At 46.7% G+C, this 21,377-nt stretch overlaps 1 protein-coding gene across 1 annotated transcript in view; it reads left to right on the forward strand.

Annotated features, from left to right (window-relative positions):
- The first annotated feature begins 391 nt into the window (after positions 1–391).
- LOC145343356 (sialic acid-binding Ig-like lectin 15) overlaps positions 392–21,377 on the forward strand; it is a 33,297-nt gene continuing 12,311 nt past the window's right edge. Inside the window, exons 1-4 of the mRNA XM_080189572.1 lie at positions 392–500; positions 7,433–7,543; positions 12,811–13,176; positions 16,566–16,940. Of these exons, the coding sequence (XP_080045698.1) occupies positions 392–500; positions 7,433–7,543; positions 12,811–13,176; positions 16,566–16,940 (961 nt within the window). The remainder of the gene's footprint in view (positions 501–7,432; positions 7,544–12,810; positions 13,177–16,565; positions 16,941–21,377) is intronic.

The following is a 21,377-nucleotide window of genomic DNA, read 5'->3' on the forward strand; positions in this document are numbered from 1 at the left end:
TTAACTCAGTAAGTCCTGCCCCATTCGATCTACCAAAATGCATCACCTCACATTTATCTAAATTAAACTCCATCTGCCATTCATCAGCCCAGTGGCCCAATTAATCAAAATCCCATTGCAATCCGAGATAACTTTCTTCACTTCCACAATTCCACCAATCTTGGTGTCATCTGCAAACTTACTAACCATGCCTCCTATATTCTCATCCAAATCATTAATATAAATAACAAGTAACAGTGGATCCAGCACTGATTCTGATGGTCACAGATCTCCAGTTTGAAAAACAATCCTTTACAACCACCCTCTGTCTTCGGTTGTCAAACAAATTTTGTATCCAATTGGCTACCTCAGTTTGGACCCTGTGAGATTTAACCTTATGCAACAACCTACCATGCAGTACCTTGTCATAATCCTTGCTAGAGTCCATGTAGACAACGTCAAATGCACTGCCTCCATCGACTTTCTTGGTTACCCCTACAAAAAACTCAAGGTCATCATTAGTAAGGTTGTTGATCCAGTGCAGTGCCAAGCTATTGTAATGTCTTAACTCTGTTATGGGGTGTGGGTTTTAAACAAAGAACAAAGAACAACACAGCACAGGAAACAGGCCCTTCGGCCCAACAAGCCCACGCCGCCATTTTAACATTCAGTGAATAACTCATCTACCTTCTTCTACCTAATGTCACCTGGTATGGAGGGCATTAGCTCCAAGGAGAGGTTGGAGAAACTTGGATTGTTTTCACTGGAGCGACAGGGAGACCTGATAGAAGTCTATAAGATTATGAGAGGCATGGACAGAGTGGATTGTCAGAAGCTTTTTCCCAGGGTGGAAGAGTCACTTACTAGGGGGCACAGGTTTAAGGTGGGAGGGGCAAATTTTAACAGAGATGTACAAGGCAGATTTTTTTACACAGAGAATGGTGGATGCCTGGAAGTCGTTGCCAGGGGAGGTAGTGGGAGCAGATTCGTTAGGGACTTTTAAGGAGCATCTTGCCAAGTACATGAATGAGACGGGAACAGAGGGATATGGTCCCCGGAAGCACAGTGGGTTATAGTTCAGTCAGGCAGCATGGTGAGTGCAGGCTTGGAGGGCCGAAGGGCCTGTTCCTGTGCTGGAATCTTCTTTGTTCTTTGTTCCACCATCGACAAAGCAGAAGTCAGTAATGCAATGAAATACTCTCCATTTTCCTGGATGAGTGCAATTCCAACAACACTCAAGAAGCTGGACTTCATCCAGGACAAAGCAGCCCACTTAACTGACATCCCATCCACCGCTTTACCTATTGATTCCCTCCACTGCTGATGCACAGTGGCAGCCACGTGTACCATTTCCACAACGCATTGCAGCAACTCACCAAGACTCCTTAGAGAGTATATTCCAAACCCGCAACCTCTACCACCGAGATGGACAAGGGAAGCAGACACATGGGAACACCCACTCTCTACAAGTTCCCCTCCAAGCTACACTCAACCTAACTTGGAAATATGTCACTGTTCCCTCACTGTCGCTGTGTCAAAGTCCTGGAACTCCCTTTCTAACTGCACTGTGGGTGTACCTACAACACATGGACTATAGCGGTTCAAGAAGGCAGCTCATGAACACATTGGAAAGGCAATTATACATGGCAAATAGGTGCTAACCTAGCCAGCAATGACCACCTCCCACATCCTGTGAAAGAATAAATATAGAATCCTGTTTTTGAACTCATGTTAGAGTGCACTTCCCCATGTTAAACTGGTCAGCATTCTTGTGAAATTTCAGCAGTATCTTTGTTTCTTTGTAAACACCAAGTTTACTGAAGGAAGCAACGAGATCAGATAGTGAGCAATGGTCTTAGTCCTGTCGAGTGGGTGCTGAGCCTTCAGAGAGCTCTGTGTACTGCAGGAGTGAAGAGAATGCTGTGGATCGTGCTGTGTACACTCACAGTGACCAGCTCAGCAAAATGTATGTATTTTCAAAGAATGAACTCATTTTCCCTCTGCTGTACTGTTTCAGTAAAATAATTCACAGTGTCGAAAAAAACTGGCTCACCGCAAATGAGAAAGATCAGTGACTTTGTGTTACATGGAATATTATACTGAATATAAAACTTAATATTATACTGAATATTATACCTGCAAGAGTACTGTGGGTTTGTTTAGCTCAGTTGGATGGCCAGCTGGTGAGTTATGCCAACAGTGTGGGTTCAATTCCTGTACCAGCTGGGGTTATTCATGAAGGCCCTGCCTTCTCAACCTTGTCCCTGACCTGAGATGTGATGATCCTCAGGTTGAATCATCACCAGTCAGCTCTCCCACTGAAAGGGTAGAGCAGCCTCTGGTCATCTGGCACTATGGTGACTTTACGGTTCCCCAATATATATGGAATTGTATTCTGAATATTATACAGAATACACATGGAAAATCTTGCTGAAAGTGATACTCAATATGACTCTGAATATAATGCTTTCACACTAAATATCTTGCTGACTATTCTGCTGAATTTTATACTGATATAGGATCAGGGGCTGCTCTGTCAGAAGAATTGTTAAGAATGTGTGTTGTTAGATTTGTGTGTTAGGTTTCGCTTCCTTTGCAAATAAGAACATTTTGCAATGCAGTAAATGAAACCCCTCAAACGTATGATACTATAATGAGAGGATAAATCAGATAGCCCGGTGGATAAGATCATTGCGAAGGTGTATGGGAAACTTTCCTGTTATTAGCTGATACATAGAGTATGGAAAGAGAGAAGTTACTCTCGCACTGGTCAGGGGCTTTGGTGTCTGGAGTCAATGAAGGATATGCCTGTGGGTCTCTACGCTAACTTTCTGTGTTCCCAGTGTGAGCACCCCCAAGTCTCTCTGAACACAAACATTTACAAGTTGCACCCTTTTTAAATAAAAATCTGGAACTAAAACCCAAATGAAGACTAGATCGATTATTGTAAAAATCCATCTCATTCACTCATGTCCAGTAGGGAAGGAAATCTGCCATCCTTACCCAGCCTGGCCTACATGTGACTCCAGACCCAAGGAAGGTTCCAGAAAGATTCACTGGGCTGATTCCGGGGTTCAGCAGTTGGTCTTTTAGGGAAAGGGTGAGCAGATTGTGTCGATAACTTTGGAGTTTAGAAGATTGAAAGGTGATCTTCTTGAAATATCTTAGAATCTGAGCGGACCTGACATATAGATGCTGAGAGGAAGCTTTCCCGCATCTCGAACGAGGGGGCAAAGTTTCAGAATAAGGATCTCCAGTTTAAGATGGAGATGCACAGGAACTTCTTCTCTCCGAGGCTCATTTGTTTGTAGAATTCACTTCCCCAGACAGCAGTGGAAGCTGAATCATTGAATATATCCAAGGCTTATTCAGAGTTTTATCCTACAAGTCAAAGGTTGTGGGAACAGCAGGAAAATGTGCTTTTAGGCTGATTGGTGTTAACAAATTGTCCCTAAATTAGACCTCCCTTAATCTGGTGCACATATAATTCTCTAAATTAGCACACCTTTATTGTGGAGTCCAGGAGGCGTAGACAAAGGTCACAGGTAGAAGAAGGATTAGAAGAGGGCACTCACTGAATGTTAAAATGGCGGCGTGGGCTTGTAGGGCCAAAGGGCCTGTCTCCTGTGCTGTGTTGTTCTTTGTTCTTTGTTCTTTGAAAATGAAGTTTAGAGCACAATCAGATCAGCCATGATCTTAATGATTGGTGGAGCAGACTTGAAGGGCTGAATGGCCTTCCCCTGGCTTATTTCTTATCATCTAATGATCTTACAAACTGTTTCACACTCTAGTTAGACTGCAGCTGGAGTATACTCTTCCATGGGGTAACATGATGACACAGTGGTTAGCACTGCTGCCTCACAGCACCAACAACCTGGGTTCGATTCCAGGCTTGGGTCACTGTCTGTGCAGAGTCTGCACACTTTCCCTGTGTCTGTGTGGGTTTGCTCCGAGTGTTCTGGTTTCCTCCCACAGTCTAAAAGACGTGTGGGTTCGGTGCATTAACCGTGCTAAATTTTCCCTCAGTGTGCTCAGAGAGGCGCCGGAGTCTGGCGACTGGGGGATTTTCACAGTAACTTCATTGCGGTGTTAATGTAAGCCTACTTGTGACGTAATAAATAAAAGAAATAATCTTTTTAATCCCTGAGGGAGCAAAAATCTATCTGTCCAAGAGTTCACCTTATTCAACTCAGGAGCAGTTATAACCCTCTGGCATAGAGATTCCCAAAGAATCACTACCCTTTAGTGAAGACATTTCTCCTCATCTCTGTCCAAGATAGTCAGCCCTTTATCCTCGGAGAACCATAGAATCCCTACAGTACAGGAGGAGACCATTCAGCCCATCGAGTCTGTACCGACCACAATCCCATTCAGGTCATCCAAACCAGCCTCCCATCCATTGACTTCATCTACACTCACCGCTGCCTTAGAAAAGCAGCAGGCATATTCGAGGGGCCCACAGACCCTGGACGTACACTCTTCCATCTTCCATTGGGGAAAAAGATTCAGAAGTCTCAGATCGCTTACCGACTGATTCGAGAACAACTACTTGGATAGAGGATTGGTTGTCAAGTAGGAGGCAGAGAGTGGGGGTCAATGGGTGCTATTCGGATTGGCGGTTGGTGACTAGTGGTGTGCCCCAGGGGTCGGTGCTGGGGCCTCAGCTATTTACCATTTATATAGATGATCTGGAGGAGGGAACCGAGTGTATGGTGTCGAAATTTGCTGATGACATCAAGATTGGTGGAACGGCAAATTGTGCGGAGGGTGTGGAGAGTCTACAGAAGGATCTAGATAGGCTGGGTGAATGGGCCAGGAACTGGCAAATGGAATTTAATGTTGGCAAGTACGAGGTGGTCCACTTTGGTAGGAATAATGGTAGGAAGGACTATTACTTATGTGGCGAAAAACTGCAGCAGGCGACGGTGCAGAGGGACCTCGGGGTCCTTGTGCATGAGTCGCAAAAACCCAGCCTGCAGGTGCAGCAGGTGGTCAGGAAGGTGAATGGGATGCTGGCCTTCATAGCGAGGGGGATTGAATATAAAAGTAGGGAGGTCTTGCTGCAGCTGTATAGGGCATTGGTGAGGCCGCAGCTGGAGTACTGTGTGCAGTTTTGGTCGCCGCACTTACGCAAGGATATTTTGGCCTTGGAGGGAGTGCAGAGGAAGTTTACTAGGCTGATACCGGAGTTGAGGGGGTTGAACTATGAGGAGAGGCTGAATAAACTAGGCTTGTACTCGTTAGAGTTTAGAAGAATGAGGGGAGATCTCATTGAGACATATAAGATGATGAATGGGATGGATAGGATAGAGGTGGAGAGACTCTTCCCGCTCAGAAAGGACAGTAGGACTAGGGGGCACAGCCTCAAGATAAAGGGGGGGCAGTTTAGAACAGAGTTGAGGAGGAACTTCTTCACTCAAAGGGTGGTGAATCTCTGGAATTCTCTGCCCGTTGAAGTGGTGGAGGCTGCCTCACTAAATATTTTTAAGACGCGGGTTGATGGGTTTTTGATAAGCGAGGGGATTAAGGGTTATGGGGAGAAAGCGGGAAAGTGGAACTGAGCAGCGACAGATCAGCCATGATCTTATTGAATGGCGGGGCAGGCTCGAAGGCCTTGACGGCCTACTCCTGCTCCTATTTCTTATGTTCTTATGTTCTTATTTATACTGTTTTTACCCTCTGACACTAAGGGGCAATTTATCATGGCCAATCAACCTAAGCTGAACATCTTTGGAGTGTGGGAGGAAACCAGAGCACCCAGAGGAAACCCACGCAGACATGGGAAGAACATGCAGATTCCACACAGACAGTGACCTGAGGCTGGAATTGAACCTGGGTCGCTGGTGCTGTGAGACAATAATCCCCCAGCCAGGGGAAACAATCTCTCAGTGTTCACCCTTTCAACGTCTTTCACAATCTTCTAGCTATCGATGAGATAATCTGTTACTGTTTAAAACTCCAGAGAATAGTGAGCTGGTTTATTCAGTCTCTCACCACAGCACAACAATCTCAACCCAGGGACAAATCTAGTGAATATTCACTTTACTGTCTCCTATACAAGTTTATCCTTCCTAAATATGGAAAATACAATTGTAAATATTCCAGGTGCAATCCCAACAAACTCTACAATTGTTGCAAGACTTTGTTATTCTTGTACCCCAATCCTTTTCCAATAAATGCTAACATGCCAGTTTCCTTCCTAATTGCTAGTGGACCTGTACACTAGCTTTCTGTGTTCCCATTGTGAGCACTCCCAAGTCCCTCTGAACATCAACATTTACAAGTTTCACCCTTTTTAAATAAAAATCTGGAATTAAAAGTCTAATAATGACCATGTTGGTTGTGATAAAAACCCATTGGATTCACTCATGTCCTTTAGGGAAGGAAATCTACCATCCTTACCCAGCCTGGTCTACATCTGACTCCAGATCCATACTGATGGGACTTCTAACATTCCTCTGAAATATCATTCCTTTGAAGACCACATCCCATGAATGAATAAAACAAATGGCCTGCCCCGTGTCCTGAGAATGTGACCCTTTGTTGTGGACACCAGCCAGGGCCAAGATCATCCCTGCATCCAGTCTGTCCAACTCTGTCAGAATTTAAAGATTTCAATTAGATTCTCTCTCATTCTTCTCAACTCCAGTGAATAGAACATTGTCACCCCAATCTCTCCTCATACATCAATCCTGCCTGCCCAGGAATCAGTCTGGTGAACCTTCACTGCACTTCCTCCATGGCAAGTATAGACTTTCTTAGGCTGGAGACTCTTGGCCAATCCTGAAGGGTTGGAACCATTGCCTCTTGAGGGAGATCAATACCCATATTAATAATTATGGAGGAAAATAATCACCACATGAATAACTGTCCAGTGAAAGGGTTAACATGGAGAAATCACAAAGCTCACACAATGTATAATTACAAGGTGATTATTACAAGCAACTAGTCCCCCACACTCGACCTTCAGGTAAAGAAGGGAGAAAGATACTGTGCTGGGAGAAGGCTTTTACATCATGAACTGGACAAGGACCTGTGTTCGAGTGTGTAGACACAGTTGGAATGTGTAAAGATCGGGGAGAATAATACTCAAATGAGGCAATAAAAAGCTCACCTCTCCTGGGTATTATAATTAAGCAATTGTAAGATGATTGTGATTGGTTTTAAATATTACACTTTTATATGATGTTACATGAACTGTGATTGGATGAAGATAACTCATATTCTGTTATTAGTGCATGCTAATTATTTATAATCGTAGCTGAGATTTTAATTGCCTTTTTATCTCTGAATTCTTTACTCTGAATGGATATTCAGGGGTAAAGTTCATCTTCCAGTCGCTCCGTTACTTTGTTTGGCTACTTGAGGGGAATGGAACAAGAAAGGCACCGTTAGAGCCCCGTAACAGCTTCCACCTCAGTTCGGTGTTTAAACAGCACTTTGTGTTTTTCAGTTTACAGTAGCAATGGCTGGAGCATGGAGACACCGGAGAAGGTGACGGGTAGGGAAGGAAAAGCTACTGTTCTGTTCTGTAAGTTCACTCATCCTCACTCCCGATATAATGGTAACATCACGGTTAAATGGCGCAGAGAAAAGGAAGTGAAATTTAGTTATATAAATCATCCAATACAAAACGCAACGGACAGAAAGTTTCAGAATCTGATCAAGGAGAATATTAAGGATCGTTACCAAGTGCTGGGAAACCCGAGGAAGAACAAAGCTTCAATCATCATCAAACAGCTGAATGAAGAGGACACGGGAAATAAATATACCTGTCGCATGGAGCTCAATGGCATAGAAGGAGCATGTTTTCAACTGGAGCATGGAGATCTCAGAATAAGAGGTGAGGAATATTTCAAATTCGATACAAGACTGTATGTAAAGTCAATCCAAACACAAACACAAATGTTTGAAAGATGTGCAGCTGAGGTGGATTGGCCATGATAAATTGTGCCTTCGGGCCCGATTTTACCAAAAATCTGCGCCCGAAATCGCAGTAAATTTGGGCGTTGGGCCTTTAACACGATCTGCACCCGAATCCGAGCAAATCACAACTTTACTGACACCCGATTCAGACACGGATCCGGCCCGCGCCCCAATCGGGCGGCCCGATGATTTAAACACATTAGCATGGATTTAAATCGATTTAATGAACCGCCTGCCCAACTCTCCCACCAAATCCCACTTTCCTGTCTTCTGGTCCATTCTGGATCCACACTGTAAGCGAGCTGCTCAATAAAAATCTGAAGCTGATTTCTATTCTGCAGGGGAACCTCCAAAGCAGCTTCAGAGCTGCAACCACTTTCTGACCCAGATCATCCTCTGGGGGGGTGGGGAGACAGGGGAGGGGGAGGCAAATCAGAGCATCCTCTGAGGGGGTGGGGAACAGGAGGAGGGTCAGATGTATCTCTGGGGGGAGAGGAGGAGGGTCAGATGTATCTCTGGGGGGGAGAGGAGGAGGGTCAGATGTATCTCTGGGGGGAGAGGAGGAGGGTCAGATATATCTCTGGGGGGGGGAGAGGAGGGTCAGATGTATCTCTGCGGGGAGAGGAGGAGGGTCAGATATATCTCTGGGGGGAGAGGACGAGGGTCAGATGTATCTCTGGGGGGAGGAGGAGGGTCAGATGTATCTCTGGGGGGAGGAGGAGGGTCAGATGTATCTCTGGGGGGAGAGGAGGAGGGTCAGATGTATCTCTGGGAGGAGAGGAGGGTCAGATGTATCTCTGGGGGGAGAGGAGGGTCAGATGTATCTCTGGGGGGAGAGGAGGAGGGTCAGATGTATCTCTGGGGGGGGGAGGAGGAGGGTCAGATGTATCTCTGGGGGGGGAGGAGGAGGGTCAGATGTATCTCTGGGGGGGGGAGAGGAGGGTCAGATGTATCTCTGGGAGGAGAGGAGGGTCAGATGTATCTCTGGGGGGAGAGGAGGAGGGTCAGATGTATCTCTGGGGGGGAGAGGAGGAGGGTCAGATGTATCTCGGGGGGGTGGAGAGGAGGGTCAGATGTATCTCTGGGGGGAGGAGGAGGGTCAGATGTATCTCTGGGGGGAGAGGAGGAGGGTCAGATGTATCTCTGGGGGGAGGAGGAGGGTCAGATGTATCTCTGGGGGGAGAGGAGGAGGGTCAGATGTATCTCTGGGGGGAGGAGGAGGCGGGTCAGATGTATCTCTGGGGGGAGGAGGAGGGTCAGATGTATCTCTGGGGGGAGGAGGAGGAGGGTCAGATGTATCTCTGGGGGGGGAGGAGGAGGGTCAGATGTATCTCTGGGGGGGGAGAGGAGGAGGGTCAGATGTATCTCTGGGGGGAGGAGGAGGCGGGTCAGATGTATCTCTGGGGGGAGGAGGAGGGTCAGATGTATCTCTGGGGGGGGAGAGGAGGAGGGTCAGATGTATCTCTGGGGGGGGGAGGGTCAGATGTATCTCTGGGGGGGAGAGGAGGAGGGTCAGATGTATCTCTGGGGGGAGAGGAGGAGGGTCAGATGAATCTCTGGGGGGGGAGAGGAGGGTCAGATGTATCTCTGGGGGGAGAGGAGGAGGGTCAGATGTATCTCTGGGGGGAGAGGAGGAGGGTCAGATGTATCTCTGGGGGGAGAGGAGGAGGGTCAGATGCATCTCTGGGGGGAGAGGAGGAGGGTCAGATGTATCTCTGGGGGGAGAGGAGGAGGGTCAGATGTATCTCTGGGGGGAGGAGGAGGGTCAGATGTATCTCTGGGGGGGGGAGAGGAGGAGGGTCAGATGTATCTCTGGGGGGGGGAGAGGAGGAGGGTCAGATGTATCTCTGGGGGGGGGAGGAGGGTCAGATGTATCTCTGGGGGGGGGAGGAGGGTCAGATGTATCTCTGGGGGGAGTGTTGAGAGGGCTGATTGTTGTCTGGTGTTGGGGTGTGGCCCGATCACTCACTGATGCCGGGGGACGGATGGATCTCTGGTGGGGGGGGGGCAGTGGGGTCCGCGGCTATTCTGCAGGCGACCCCTCCTCCCCACTGGAGGAAGGAATCCCTCCTCCCGGAGTGGACGTGCAGCCCCCTTTCCTCCCCCCTTCCTCCCCACCGATCACCCGTAGAGTGGCAGTGTACCCCCCTGCCCGCCCCACCAGAGATCCATCCGACTTCCCCCCCTCCCCCCACCCAGGGGATGATCTGTGTCCGAGAGTCGCTCTCTCTGCTTTTTTTATTTTTTTCCTTTCCTGACCCGGGTGCGCTTTTTCAAATTTTTTCTCAGAGCTCCAATCGTTCCGGCAGTACTAATCCCCGCCCACAGTGTAAATCAGACTGGATTCAGTAAAAAACCTTATGGGCACGCTGCAAAGTGGATTCCCGGCTCGGATCTGTATTACACCCGAATCCAGCCCTTCGACTCCAAATGGTAAAATCAGGCCCTTAGTGTCCCGGGATGCGTAGGTTAGAGGGATTAGCGGGGTAAATATGTGGGGTTATGGGGACAGGTGGGATTGTGGTCCGTGCAGGCTCGATGGGCTGAATGCCCTCCTTGTGTACTGTAGGGTTTCTATGATAAAGAGTTCACTCTTGGTTTGTGGGCAATGCTGATAGTTATCGTCTATCCCAGGAAGTTTATGGGACATCTTCTTCCTGAATGGCTGATGATTCACTGGGCCAGTGCGGGATGGATTGCCCTTAAACCAGGGTGGTACAGGGCAAACTAGATGTCAAACTAGATTTATTGCTCACCCCTGATTTCCCTGTAAAAGTGGTGGCATAACTGAGTGGCTCACATTGACACACCTGGTGGCTGGATTTCAGCTCCCAGTCTGGCAGCAGCAGATTTCCAGTAGGTGCAGCAAATCCAGAGTGTAATGAAGCCCAATCAGGCATCTCCAATCCACTAGGCCCTGCCTGGGACTGCAATTCAACAGGCCCAGTCCAGGGCCTGCTTTATACAAGGCTCAGGAATGGACAGGCACTGCCTGTTACCAGGGGAACTCATACTCAGTGAGTCCGACAGGGAGATCAATCAGTGATTTCCCATGGACCTCGCAGGGGTTATCACAAAGGTTAATGAGATACAAGGGGGGAAGTATACATTGGATAATGATTTGAGCACATGTAGAGACATTTGTAGATACTGGTGATGGATTGTAGAAGTAGGAGTTATGCATTTGTTAGATAAGTGATTCCTCTTAAACCCAGAATGGGTAATTATTAGGTGGAATTTAACGTGATGATGATTTCACCCGCTGACTGGAGAGCCAGTATCACCTAATTTGGGAAGGCTTGTACCAGTCGGTGTAATCAGGCACTCAGCAGGGCAGCACTGGGCCTTTCCTGAGACCAAGACACTGAGGTCCCAATCAGAGGGCAGATACACTCGTCATGGCTCAGTGGTGCCACTGAGGGGGATGTGGTTGCTGCTGGTACTACACCCACACAAATACCACGTTAACCAATGGAGCCAGGCACAGGTGAGTGATTGAGGGATGGGGAGTCCCAGGAGAGGAGGTGTGGTGGGGCGGGTGGCAGGTTAGCAACAAACACAAGGGGTGACTCTCAGCAGGCTTCCCAGTTCCCACAATCCAGTGCTGAGTGGGACCCCCATGGAAGGGATTCCCAGGGAAGCCCATTAGCAACATGGGAAGAGTTTGCTTTCTGGACTTTGTGACAAGCCCCCAACCCACCACTGGATTAATAACATTGGACAAGGGATGAGGTCTTTACATCGACACTAATTGCTAATTAAGGGCTACATTTGTTGGCATGGTGGAAGGATTATTATTCATGAAGCTTCTTAAGACACTAAGGGACAGTTTAACATGGCCAACCCACCTAACCTGCACGTCAAAGTGGATTTAAATAGGATTTAATTTGCTAATTGGATATGAGCTGTGTTTAATGATATGCAAGGGGAGGTTTTTCCTGAACACCTTCAGAACACATTTTCTATAACTGTGCAATTGTGTTTGGAGATATTTGTTTGTAACCATTGACTCGGTAATTAAATATAAGACTAAGATTAGAACCTGGATCATCCTTCACTAACTGGCTCTCTGGAGTAGAATGGATTTCAAATGGGAAAGGACAAGAGTGAGATTTACATCTTTGTGAGTGCCTGGACCCTGCCTGCTGTGACTTTAGTTAAAGTTAATTTATTAGTCACAAATAAGCCTTACATAAACACTGAAATGAAGTTACTGTGAAATTCCCCTAGTCACCACAGTCCAGCGCCTGTTCGGGTCAATGCACCTAATCAGCAATCTTCCAGAATGTGGGAAGAAACCGGAGCGCCCGGAGGAAACCCACGCAAACAATATGCAAACTCCACACAAACAGTGACTCAAATCAGGAATCAAATCCGGGTCCCTGGTGCTGTGAAGCAGCAGTGCTAACCACCGTGTCTCCGTGCCACTGTATGAGGGAGACAGTTGTAGATATTGAGAGTAATGGGATTATGTCTCTGTCTAGTACGGGCAGGCTGAGATGATTTGTCCATGGTCTTATCCCAATGCTGCTCCAAAAGCCACCAGCACAATCCATTTTCATCCCACCAGTAACATCTTCCATCAGACCCGGCAACAAATCCTCTCGGAAGGAACAAGACCCATTTCCTTATCCTTTAACATCATCATCCTGCTGTTTAAATCCCTCCGTGGCCTTTTCTATCTCAGAGCTGTCACATCCTCCAGACCAATTTCCCTCCATGATCTCAGCACTTTTCCAACTTCACTTCCTGAAGGGAACATTGACTTCCACGTGTTTGTATAAATCTAGGTCGGTGTTGTCTGTCTTCAGGGATATCACAGGGGAGGTAAACATTGTCGAGATTACATTTAAAAAAAATACACAATAAATTAATATCTGTTCTTGCAAATCCTCCCTCCCGCAGGTCAGAGCGATTCAGGGGCAGTGATTGGGGTGAAGGGAGATTCTGTCACTCTGCCTTGCACCTTCGATCCCCCTCAGCGTTCTCTCAGCTCCCTCACTGTCCTCTGGATGAAGAGGGTTCGAAAAATATTTTCCACTGTTTTTAATTCCACTCGTTCCCCCGTGTCTGGTTCTGGCTACACTGACTCAGTCACTGTGAATGAAGGAGATCGATATGAACTGATCGGAAACCCAACCCAAGGAAACGCTTCCCTAAGGATGAGGACCCTGCAGCTGAACGACACCGATGATTTCTTCTGTCACGTTCATGTCAGGAATGGGAATCAGGAAAATGTAACTCAGGATGTGATACGACTCCAGGTTGTTGGTAAGAAAACATCAATGTTTGTGATATGGGGACATGGATAAAACATGCTGTAGCAGGTGGCACAGTGGTTAGAACTGCTGCCTCACAGTGCTGGCAATTTCCAGCTTGGATCATTTTGTATGTTGTGGAGTTTGATGGTCGTCCTGTGTTGGTGTGGTTTCTCCCACAGTCCAAAGATATATGGGTTTGGTGGATTGGCCAGGTTAGATTTCCCCTCAGTGTCCTAATTTTTTAGCACAGTGGGCTGGGAGAATCACTGGTCACCCGATTCACGGGATTCACGCGTGCGTTCCCGACACGCGCACATCTCCCAGTGCCGAAGATCTGGCGCAGTCAGGACCACACTGGAACCCAGAGGCAGCAGCAGGCGAGTGATTGAAATCTATTTTTAATGTTAAATGTGATCATCGGGCCTGGGACTGAATTCTCCAAGCCCACTAGCCCCCCACCCCCAGTACAATTTCACTCCGGAGGGGTTTAGAGTCGCACCCACTTTCAGGGAAGTAGCGGGAAACCCATGGGGGTCGGATGGTGGGAGGGGTGCCCCCTGGTATGGGCATCCTCGCAGTGCCAGATTGTGCCAGCTGGTACTGCCAAAGAGGCAAAGTGCCCATGGCCAGGGGGCACCTTGACACTGCCCACCAGGCATCCAGCAGTGCCAAGGGGCAGGGTCTAAGGGGCCGTGCCAAGTGGGTGGGGCCTAGGGGTCAATTGGTGGGAATGGGGGGATCCCACTGCCACTCTGCATTGTGATCGATTGGGGCTGGAGGGAGGCCAGTGAACAGGTTGGGCTGGGGGAGAGGGGTGTTCTGTCAGGTGAGTCTGCCTCCCATGAGGGCGATCTGCTGGGAGTGGGGTCTGCCGGGGGGTCTGCCCCCCCCCCCGAGGGGGCTGGATCTGCTGAAGAGGGATTGTCACTGCTGGGGGGGAGGTGGGGCTGGAGATTGGGACATTCCTGGATGATGACAGGGTCGGGGTTGGCCCATGAATTCTCGTGGGGTCCGCGATCAGGCCATGGGCGGATGGCGGGAGGGGCAGCGCTGCGAGGACCCCGGGCTGGTTCACTCAATCGCCGGCCAGCAAACTGCAGGCTGAGAGTTCGGGGCCATTGCTCCTTCACAGAGTTCCAGAACTGACAGACTTTTCCATGAATATCTCCACCCCACCGCGAGCTTTTAATGATACTCATGATTGTAGCCTCTGCATTGCACAGAGTGTGGGAGATTCGAGTGTCAACTCCCACTGAAAAAACAATCGCAAATTACAACAGTTCAAACCTTTTGGTGCCCAAACATGTGTAGGGGTAAATATGTGGGTTATGTGGTAAGTCTGGGTAAAAGTCTGTGTTGCCTTAATGGGCTGAATGCCCCCTTCTGCACTGTGAAAAGTTAAGTTCAGGTCCGTTCCCAGTGAGGGGCTGAGATGGAGGTGAACCTTTATTATTCCAACACAAATACCTGGTCCCAGTGGCCACAGCTGGAAACAGCGCTGAGAGAGTCAATAGACACTGAATGATTGGCTGTGACCAACTTGGCCAGAGGTGGATTTCCACCTCATGGTGAGTGTCACTTCCTGTCTGGCACAGTAAGTGTTCAGGAGACTCTTTCAGCCTCCATTCCCTGGGCTGCTCTGTTGTCAAGATCCATGGATAAACCCCAACTAATTCAATCCACTTGCCACATTAGCACAACCCTTGGTTTCAGAGTGGGGTGCGTCTGACCACAGTTGGCCTGTTGGTTTACAGGGACTGTGTACTTTACTGAAACCTTTATAACATAAGATATGTTTTGTAACCAGTGTTATTCCTAAAAATGCTGAACATTTGTGAAGATAAGTGGGAATGAAGGAATAATACATTCTAGTCAAACTTTTCATCATTAATAGTTTTCTTTCTTGTTAAAAGCTAAATGGCAGAAGAGGATCTGGTTCCTCACTGAATATTATAATCCAGTCTCCATCGTTGGGAAATAGACCGTTAAGGTCTAAAGAGACAAAGAGGTCCACTTACATGTAAGGGACGATCCTGGTTTCATGGTAATGTCACTGACCTGTAACCCAGAGAACTCAAGACATGTGTTCAAATCTCACTGCCATCTTAACATCGCAGTTGATGTTGTGATTAGATGGGAAGGTCCCAGAATGAAACTCTGGCATTAAGGATTTTTTTTTAGATAACATGGCAGGACAGATTCACAACACTGCCTATTAGCTTCTAACAGCAAAAAAAATTATCAACATGAAAAATTTAACAATAATAAAATGCTCCCTCACTCCCACTTATCTACACAAATATTCACCACTTTTAGGGATAACACCAGATATTATATCTTATTTTATAAGAGCTTCAGTAAAATATACAGTCGCTGTAAAACAACAGGCCAACTGCGGTCAGACGCACCCCACTCTGAAACCAAGTGATAACTCACCCAATGAAACACCTGTGGATTTTTCCTCAAATTGTCCCTAGATTATTAACCCAAAAACATAGAAAACAGGAGCAGGACTAGGCCATTCATCCCTTCGAGCTTGTTCCACCATTTATTGTGATCATGGCTGACTATCAAATTCAATAGACTAATCCCATCTTCCCCCCATATCCTTTGATCCCTTTAGCCCCAAGAGCTATATCTAATTTTTTCTTGAAATCAGACAACATTTTGGCCTGAACTCCATTCTGTGGGAGTGAATTCCACACATTCACCACCCTCTGGGTGAAGAAATTTCTCCTCACTTCAGTCCTAAAAGGTTTACCCCTTATCCTCAACCTGTGACCCCTAGTTCTGGATTTCCCCACTATCAGGAACATTCTTTCTGATTCTACCTGTCTAACCCTGTGAGAATTTTATAAGTTTCCACGAGATCTCACTCCCCTAAACTCTAGTGAATATAACCCTAACTAACTTAGTCTCTCCTCATGTGACAGACCTGCCTGGTAAGTCTTTGCTGTACCCCCTCCATAGCAAGGACATCCTTCCTCAGGTAACAACACCAAAATTGCACAGAATATTCCAGGTGTGGCCTCCCCAACACCCTATACAAATGCAGTAAAACACCCCTATCCCGATACTCAAATCCTCTCGCTTTGAAGGCCAACATACCGTTTACCTTCTTTACTGCCTGTTGTTGCATGCTTACTTTCAGTGACTGATGCACAAGGACTCGTTGAGTATTCACCTCTCTCAATTTACACCCATCCAAGTAATAACCTGTCTTCCTACCATATAAGGGGTACGGGCAAAGGCAGTTCAATAGAACTCGGTCACAGATCAATTCTGATCTCACTGAATGGTTAAACAGGCTGAAGGGGCTAAATGGCCAATCCTTGTTCCTATATTCCAGTAAGGATCAATGGATCGGTGTTAACCTCATTGTCCCTTTCCTTCCCCAAGTCCCAGCCACCATCTTGGATCTGTCGATAGTGAGCAATAATGTAACTGGAGAGAGCATTGTGTGCCGGGCTGAAGCAGTGCCACCTGCCAACATCACGTGGATCAATCCTGAGGGCAGCTCAGTGCCCAGGAACAGCACTGACACAACAGTCACACAAGACCCGGAAAAGCATCAAATCATTGGAGAGTTTCGTAACCCAATACTGAGAGGGACGTACAGCTGTGTGGCTGTAAATGAACACAAGAGAGACGTCCGTCAGATCCACCTCACCGCTGAAGATGAGGACATGTCCATTATTGTTCCCTACATTGTGCCCTCTCTATTCATTATCTCCTTTCTTTTATTTGGTTTTGTTATCTGGGTGTTAAAAAGAGGTGAGCTTCACAATACAAATTCTACTGCTGGGAGGGATTGCTGATAATTTTGTTGCATCTTCTAGTTTCCATAGGAGCCCAGTAGCTTGGGAAAAATGTTTGGAACCAGCGAAAGGGTGACTAAAAAAAGCAAAGTGGTCATCTTACAACTTTTTACAGGATCTTTAATGTTATCTCAAACATGTTTTTACAGATATCATGTTTCCTTCAGTACTTTTACAGTTAATTTAAATTTTTAATTTAATTTGGCCAAAGCCTTAGTTGCTCATAGACTAATGCTTGACTGCAGTGATGGTGCTGTTGAATTGTCACTGATTTTTTTCCAGTTTATCTCTCAGCTTTGCCTATGAAGCAGTGATTTTGGTGTAAAAATGGCTGCAGACTTCCTCAGTGAAAAAAGCAGTGACAAAAGCTTTTTATTACAGGCGTCCTCTAGTCTTTAGTGCTGTCACTGGGTGAGTTATTTTTTCTTACCCAATCAGCAGTTAACTTCAAAGTAATTACATTTTCTGTCTGTTGCATTCTCCTTAAGGTGATATCATCAACCAACTGCTGTTTAATATTCCTGTTTAAACTTTGCAACAGATAGATTTATTATTTAAGTTCTCCTAAATTTGAACATCTGAACCAGTGCCAGATTCTTGCTGATTGGAGCAGAGTGTGATCCCAGAATGAAGGTACGGTGTGTAGAATCCTTACAAAGCTCACACAGTGAGCCTTCTTCATTCTTTCACTCCCACTCTTCTACTGCCTGTGCAGGAAGGGCTGAGGCTTGTATATTTTATCAAAAATACAATCCTACCACTGTCACCATGTTATAGTCTTTACTTTTTCAATTTAAACATATCAATCACCCTTAAGGATTGGTGAAACAATAAGGTGGGTTCTTTCCTTGAAGAGAATACTATATACTAATAATAGAATCTCTACAGTGCAGGAGGAGGCCATTCAACCCATTAAGTCTGTACTGACTCGCTGACAGAATATCTTACCCAGGCCCAGCCCCATGCATTTACTATGGCCAATTCACCTAACCTACACATCTTTGGACGTTAAGGGGAAACTTACCATGGCCAATTCACCTATTCTAATAATATTTACCAGGGAGCAAAATATAATACATCAAATCTCCATCCTGCTGCTTGCTGACTGCAAACCATGGGATGGACACATCATGCCCTGTGTTACAGGTAATAGTAATTGACAGCTGATTAAGACATGCTCCCATAAAGCTGCATGTCATCATATCACAAATTAAGAACATAAGAACTAGGAGCAGGAGTAGGCCACCTGGCCCCCCCTCGAACCTGCTCCGCCATTCGATAAGATCTTTTTGTGGACTCAGCTCCATTTACCCACCCGCTCACCATAAGAATCATCTCAGTCTAGAGGAAATAGTTTCCTTTTCTCATATCAAACCACCATTTAACCATCTCAATCACATCAACTCACCTTCTATCAAAGGAACACAAACCTAGTCTATACCAACACAAGCGAAATGCTGAAAAATTTCAGCAGGTCTGCCAGCATCTGCGGAGAGAGAATAGAAATGATTCGAGTCTGGATGACCCTTCATCACAGCCAGTCTATACAAACACGTGCTCTGACTTGAACTGTTCGGTGATTCAGGTGAATCTTTACTGCACTCCCTTTCCAAGGTCAACACACCTTTCCTGAGGCATGGTTCCCAGAACTCAATCTAGTGACCGGAATCTTACCACCCTGCCCACCCCAGCCCCCCCCAGCCCCATCGAAATCGGAGCAGGCGAGGGGCAACTGTTTACCTCAGGCAGGATTTTAGTTTTGGGATGAGCAAGGCTGTGAAATCTACCCGGTTACTCCAGCTGTGGTTAACTTGACTTTTACACAACTCCAAACTTAACTTCTTTGTAATACAGACTTCTTGGGTCAAGGCCAATTCAACATTCCATTAGCCTTTCAATGAGTTTAAGCATAAGAATTTTCCCCTCACAATTGGGGCAGCAAGGAGGCACAGTGATTAGCACTGCAACCTCATAGCACCAGGGACCCAGGTTCAATTCCTGGCTTAGGTCGCTGTCTGTGTGGAGTCTGCACATTCTCCCCGTGTCTGCATGGGTTTCCTCTGGGTGCTCTAGTTTCCTCCCACAGTCCAAAGACGTGCTGGTTAGGTGCATTGACCATGCTAAATTCTCACTCAGTGTCCCTAAACAGGCACTAGAGTGTGGCAACTAAGGGATTTTTACAGTAACTTCATTGCAGTGTTAATGTAAGCCTACGTGTGACACTAATAAATAAACTTTAACTTTAATGATTACTGTACTAGGATGCAGTTCAACTGCAGTTGAGGTGTAATGTGGAATAAACTTTGATCTCTCTCACATCCCCCCCATCAGATTCCTTTGACCGCAGGCCCACAGTTCAATCATCACCTTCTAGGAATGGGCAGTCAATGCCAACCTTGCCAGCTTCACCCATATCCTGAGAATGAATGTCAAAAATGTCTGCTGTGTGTGTCAAATGAAATCTGACCCAAGGAATAGGGTCCGAAGCACTACCCCTCACCCACCCCCATCCCCCTCCAATCCCCCCTCTGCAAGATAGAATTGTAGAACCCACCCTAGTAGTGTTGCTGTCTATCATTGAATCATAGAACCCCCACAGTGCTCAAGGAGGCCATTCAGTCCATTGTGCCTGTGCCAACAATGATCCCACCCAGACCCTATCCCCATAACCCCAAGTATTTATCCTGCTAATCTCCCTGACATGAAGAGCAATTCACCAGGGCCAATCAACCTAACCCACACGTCTTTGGAGTGTGGGAGGAAACCCATGCAGACAAGTCACCTGAGGCTGGAATTGAACCCAGGTCCCTGGCGCTGTGAGGCAGCAGTGCTAACCATTATGCCACCCATGCCTCTGTGCCACCATGTTACCGAGCAAGTGGCCCACTGAGCGGAGGTGGGTAAGAGAAAAATGCTGTGCCGGGTTTGGATGGCATTGAGGGGTGAGGGCAAATAGCTGAGCCTTTGATCCTAACATAGAGCCTCTTTGGACAGGCAAGTGACTGTTGGGACATGAGAGATTCCACCAAAGAGATGGTCCAGACTAGCTTTCTTCACAAACATTGCCCCTTCCAATGGTTTTCAGAGCCTTGTATCTTCCCCACTTTGCTCTTTCCCCAGATCTCTCAATCCCTCCACTTAGTGCTTTGACCCTCTCCAGCTCTTTTTCTGTCGATTCTCTTCCACAATTCCCATCAAAAGATGCACACGCTCCTACGCCATGGAACAACAGTTTGTATTTATATCACAGCTTTCACATAAGATCACAGGAGCGAGTATCTAACAGTATTGGAAACTGCACCATGTGATATAAGTAATAGTGCCTTGGTCAGAGGGTATGTTTGAAAGAATTTAATAAAGGAGGAGATAGCTGAGGAGAGATCGCGAGGTTTAGGGAGGGAACTCGAGAGTATTAGGTCACCAATTGTGTTTTTATTCATACATGTGATGTGAAGCGGATCTTTCACTGGGCTGTTAAAAATCCCGCATGCCTGATTTCCTTTTGATTTCTATAGGAATCCCATCTTACATTTCAGTATCTTTGACAGATCCACGAGGAGTTGGAGGGATTCCTGTTAACAGTGCTGTTGATCCAGTGTCGCAGCAAGCAGAGACAGGTATAGAGACAACTCATTTTGCATTGAGAACATTCTTCAAAGTACAAGCCATGAGGCGACATGGTGGCACAGTGACTTGGGTTCAATTCTGGCCTCGGGTGACTGTATGGTGTTTGCGTGTCTGCATGGGTTTCCTCTGTGTGTTCCCGCAGTCCAAAAATGTGCGGGGTAGGTGGATGGTCCATGCAAAATTGTCAGGGGGACTAGCAGGATAAATATATGGGGTTATGGGGAAAGGATCTGGTTGGGATTGTTGTCAGTGCAGGCTTGATGGGCCGAATGGCCTCCTTCTGCACAGTAGGATTCTATGATAAGCTTAAAATAAAAATAGAAAATGCTAGAAATATCCAGCATTTATTGTTTTCCCTAGTTGCCCGACAGGAGCTGCTTTTTAGTTGTGACCACACAAGTAACATCCTTCCATGACATTCTTCTATGGGAAGTGGGGTCACAGGCAAGGTCACCATTTGTTGACGTTTGTTCCTATGTTTTCTTTATTCATTTGTGGGACGTGGGCAGTGCTGGCTAGACAGCATTTGTTGCCCATCCCTAGTTGCCCTTGAAACTGTGCGTCATTTCAGGGGGCAGTTGAGTGTCAACCATACTGCTGTGGCTCTGGAGTCACATGTAGGCCAGGCAGGGTAAGGACAGCAGATTTCCTTCTCTAAAGAACATTAGTGAACCAGATGGGTTTTTAACAACAAGTCAGGAGTTCCTGGCCACTATTACTGACACTAGCTTTTTAATTTCAGATGTATTTAATTAACTAAATTCAA

This window comes from Carcharhinus amblyrhynchos, chromosome 5 (genome assembly GCF_965287045.1).
Source record: "Carcharhinus amblyrhynchos chromosome 5, sCarAmb.v2.hapA, whole genome shotgun sequence".
Taxonomy (NCBI): Eukaryota; Metazoa; Chordata; class Chondrichthyes; order Carcharhiniformes; family Carcharhinidae; genus Carcharhinus; species Carcharhinus amblyrhynchos.